Consider the following 4280-nt stretch of genomic DNA (forward strand, 5'->3'; position numbering starts at 1 on the left):
ACTTTTTCTCCCACCTCTAATAATCACACTGGTGTGAACAGTCTGGACTGGTCCTTTGGAGTGTACAATTACACTGGTATGATTTGAATGTTTAGAGCATAATTTTGATCAGCTGCTAAATAAAAATCTGTTTTCCCACAATGGCTCGCACTGAGCCAGAGAAATGAATCACAATTTATCAGTGCTTTGAAACTACTTCCATAAAGAGGTTTGTAGACATTTAAATATGTATAAATGCTAGCAAAACTTTTCGCTAGCAATCGCACGGATGTCTTTGTAGATGGCAACAATAATTATTTTTTAAAAGTTGGAGAATGTAATTTATTCACTTCATTTGTGTTACTAAAACATTCACTCTATTCTTTTCCCAGTGAAACAGCCAGTTACTTTAATGTATTAAATTTATAATAATTAAAGTTTTGTCAAGTGGAAAACAAAGTGAATACAAATGATGTCATTTCCAGAGGGCATTTGCACCACCTGCTCTCTCCCTCAAAAAAAGTGCCAAACAATCTTTATTGATAAATCAGTGAGCGAGTGCAGAGTGACACACAGATAAAGACAGAGGGATGTGGGCAATTCTACTTTTTTGTTTGTTCTTGTCTTGTAACTACATCTGTGCAACTATGATGGCCAGTTCAGGTACATGCCAGCAACAGGGACACTTTACATTGAATGGGATGCACCAGGATGGAGACTTTGTCATTGGTGGTTTGTTTGATGTTCAGACATACCTAAAAGTGTACCCTGAGATAAGCTTCAGAACGCAGCCAAAACTACCAAACTGTGAACTGTGAGTCTGGGTCACAGCCACTAAACAATAATTAATTGGGAAATGGGAATTATTATTGTTATTTTCCAACTACATTTTTCTAGTGTTGTTATGTGTTAAAGAACTAATACCATTATTAACAAGTAATTACTTTTAATGTTAACTGTATTTTTGGGGTTAATGATAATGAATTAAATACTGTCTTCTCCAGCTTCTATATGACAAGCTTCCAGCAAGCACTAACAATGGTTTTTGCCATCAGTGAGATTAATAGCAATCCCAACTTGCTGCCAAACATCACACTTGGTTACCAGATCTATGACACTTGTTTAAGGCTTAGAGTGGCATTTCAGGCAGCTACAGCTCTGATAAGTGGGGCAGAGGAAACCATCTCTGATCTCAAGTGTAAAGGCCCACCACCAGTAATTGGACTCATAGGTGATCCAGGATCTACACATTCTATTGCAATATCCAGTGTTCTGGGGCTTTTCCGGCTGCCTATGGTATGAGCCTTTACTAAGATTCTTGTGGGATTTCTGGGGGGAAAAATGTCTATTATGCAACCTTTTTTTTTCTTTTATTTGTTTCCATTGCATTATATTTGGCAAACTACTTTATGATTGATAATAACATAATATCAGCTTTCCAAATCTTTTATTTTTTGAACTGTGGATTTAGAGCTGAATACTTGACTTATTTAGTCTCATCTGACTAACACTAAATCTGTTCTGCCCTATATATTTTCTAATTAGATTAGCTACTACGCCACTTGCTCTTGTTTAAGTGACAAGAAAAAGTACCCCTCTTTCTTCAGAACAATTCCAAGTGATACATTCCAAGTGCGGGCTATAGTTCAGACCTTGAGGCATTTTGGATGGACCTGGGTTGGTCTGATCTACAGTAATAATGACTATGGTATCTACGCTGCTCAGTCCTTCCATCAAGAAATGCAGTTGTTTGGACATTGTGTTGCTTTTTCTGAAACCCTACCCCAAGATAACAACCCCAGGGTTATTGATCGTATTATGGGAGTAATTCAGGCCTCTACAGCTAGAGTAGTGGTTGTTTTTTCTGCTTCATCCTTACTGATTCCTTTGATGAATAAGGTAGTGTTGCAGAATTTAACAAGCAGGCAGTGGATAGCAAGTGAAGCCTGGGTTACCGCAGCTGTGTTTCGCACACCATATTTCCAGCCCTTTCTGAAAGGAACGTTGGGCATTGCTATTAGGCGTGGAGAAATCCAAGGCCTTCATAGTTTTCTGTTACGCCTTCATCCCAACAGTGACCAAAGAAATAATATAGTGAGGATATTCTGGGAGACCATGTTCGGGTGCAGTTTTGAAACTGGGGATAACGAGACATTTGGGGAACAAATGAAAAAGGTGTGTACAGGACAGGAGGAACTGAGCAGCACAAACACACCGTACACTGATGTTTCAGGATTGAGGGCAAGTTATAATGTGTATAAAGCAGTTTATGCCCTGGCACATGCACTTCATGACCTGATGCAGTGTAAAGAGAAGAGAGGACCATTCAGTCAGAACAGTTGTGCTGACATAACAGACTTAAAACCCTGGCAGGTAAGAATCAGATGTATAGTGAAGAAAAAGTTAGAATAAGCATACTATGTACCTTGTGCTCATTTAAATTTCAGATATATGTATAACATCTGTCCTTTCTACAATCTTTACAGCTTGTTCACTACCTAAAAAAAGTGAATTTCACCACAGGCTTTGGGGATCCTGTGTCATTTGATAATAATGGAGATGCTCTAGCCATCTATGACGTGTTGAACTGGCAGCCGAGCTCTGAAGGATCAATTAAACTTTACAATATTGGTGTAGTAAATGATGAGGTGGCAACAGGAATGGTGCTCAGACTGAATAATAATGAAATTTACTGGAACTTTGAGGAACAAAAAGTAACTTTAAATTTAAATACTAGTCAAAGCTTATAAATAAGAATAAACAAATAGAAAATACAAGTTTGTCATGATGTTAAAGAGATGACAGAGGCATGAATAATATCACATGATGTCACTTTCAGCCCCCACGGTCTGTGTGCAGTGAGAGCTGTCCCCAAGGCACCAGAAGAGCCATGAGGAAGGGCTTTCCTGCCTGCTGTTTTGACTGCCTGACATGTGGAGATGGTGAAATTTCTAACACAACAGGTGAGAATATTAATGCATACAAAATTGCATTATATAAATAAAATTAAGAATTAAAGAAAGTTTAAGAGAACATGCCTCAATTTTGTACCAACAGATGCTATTAAGTGCACAGTTTGTCCAGAAGACTTTTGGTCCAATTTAAATAAGGATCGGTGTGTTCCTAAAGAAATAGATTTCCTATCATATGAGGATCCTCTGGGCATCTCTCTGACCACTACTTCCTTGCTAGGAACCTGTTTCTGTGCTCTTGTGATGATTATCTTTACTTTTCACCGTAACACTCCTATAGTACGTGCCAACAATTCAGAGCTCAGCTTCCTGCTGCTTTTGTCACTCAAACTGTGTTTCCTGTGTGTATTGCTGTTCATTGGTCAGCCGCAGTTGTGGACGTGTCAATTAAGACATGCTGTGTTTGGCATAAGCTTTGTCCTGTGCATCTCCAGCATTCTGGTCAAGACTATGGTGGTAATAGCTGTGTTCAATTCCTCTCGGCCTGAGGGCAAAGGAGCAATGAAATGGTTTGGAACAGCTCAACAAAGATGCACAGTTCTGGTCCTAACAGCCCTCCAAATTGTAATATGTGCTGTCTGGTTATCAACTTCTTCCCCAACACCCCATAAAAACAACCAGTATGTCCGCTCTAAAACAGTCTATGAATGCGCCGTTGGCTCAGTGGCTGGGTTTTCTTTGCTACTGGGATATATAGGATTGTTGGCAGCAATAAGCTTCCTACTAGCCTTCCTGGCAAGAAATCTTCCAGATAATTTTAATGAGGCAAAGTTCATCACTTTTAGCATGTTGATCTTCTGTGCTGTATGGATCGCATTTGTTCCAGCATATTTGAGCTCATCAGGGAAATATGCAGTGGCTATGGAGATATTTGCTATCTTAGCTTCTAGTTTTGGAGTACTGGTGGCCATATTTGCCCCAAAGTGTTACATAATTATTTTACATCCGGAGAGAAACACTAAAAAAGCCATAATGGGAAGAGAAATCAAAAATTAATAGTTTTACATTATTGTGGTCAATTATTCTTTCTCTTTACCAAAGAAAGAGAGACAAAAAGAGGATATTCTACAGACACTTTGAAAATAAAGAATAAGCCAGTTCAATACATTTATGTATTTATTTTTCATTTTACTTCCCAGATTTTGATTGACACACACTAAGAAGACTTACAAAGAGTTTACAAAATCTTGTTTGCATCTGTATTTCATTTTAGATATCAGAATTAAGTTGATATTAATATTGGTACAGTTATATTATTGCAGTTGTTGGTAATACAGGCGTATATAAACAATATGAACATTATGAGCAATGGCTCTTAATTTGTTTTTT

The 4280-nt window shown here is 38.0% G+C and overlaps 1 protein-coding gene across 1 annotated transcript; it reads left to right on the plus strand.

The window, feature by feature from the left end:
- The first annotated feature begins 629 nt into the window (after positions 1 to 629).
- On the plus strand, positions 630 to 3947 carry LOC130245731 (extracellular calcium-sensing receptor-like). The gene is made up of 6 exons (XM_056478492.1): positions 630 to 793; positions 984 to 1275; positions 1525 to 2352; positions 2466 to 2642; positions 2819 to 2942; positions 3037 to 3947. Exons 1-6 carry the CDS (start codon positions 630 to 632, stop codon positions 3945 to 3947), a joined length of 2496 nt encoding a protein of 831 aa, XP_056334467.1.
- The last annotated feature ends 333 nt before the right edge of the window (positions 3948 to 4280 follow it).

Source organism: Danio aesculapii, chromosome 18 (assembly GCF_903798145.1).
Source record: "Danio aesculapii chromosome 18, fDanAes4.1, whole genome shotgun sequence".
NCBI classification, from domain to species: Eukaryota; Metazoa; Chordata; class Actinopteri; order Cypriniformes; family Danionidae; genus Danio; species Danio aesculapii.

Bases quoted from the DNA above. Each gene is read 5' to 3' on its own strand.
- LOC130245731 (XM_056478492.1), top strand. From the start codon at position 630: ATGGCCAGTTCAGGTACATGCCAGCAACAGGGACACTTTACATTGAAT. The intron at 1,276-1,524 runs GTATGAGCCTTT...TTTTCTAATTAG, and splicing joins GGCTTTTCCGGCTGCCTATG to ATTAGCTACTACGCCACTTG. The intron at 2,643-2,818 runs GTGCTCAGACTG...TGTCACTTTCAG, and splicing joins ATGAGGTGGCAACAGGAATG to CCCCCACGGTCTGTGTGCAG.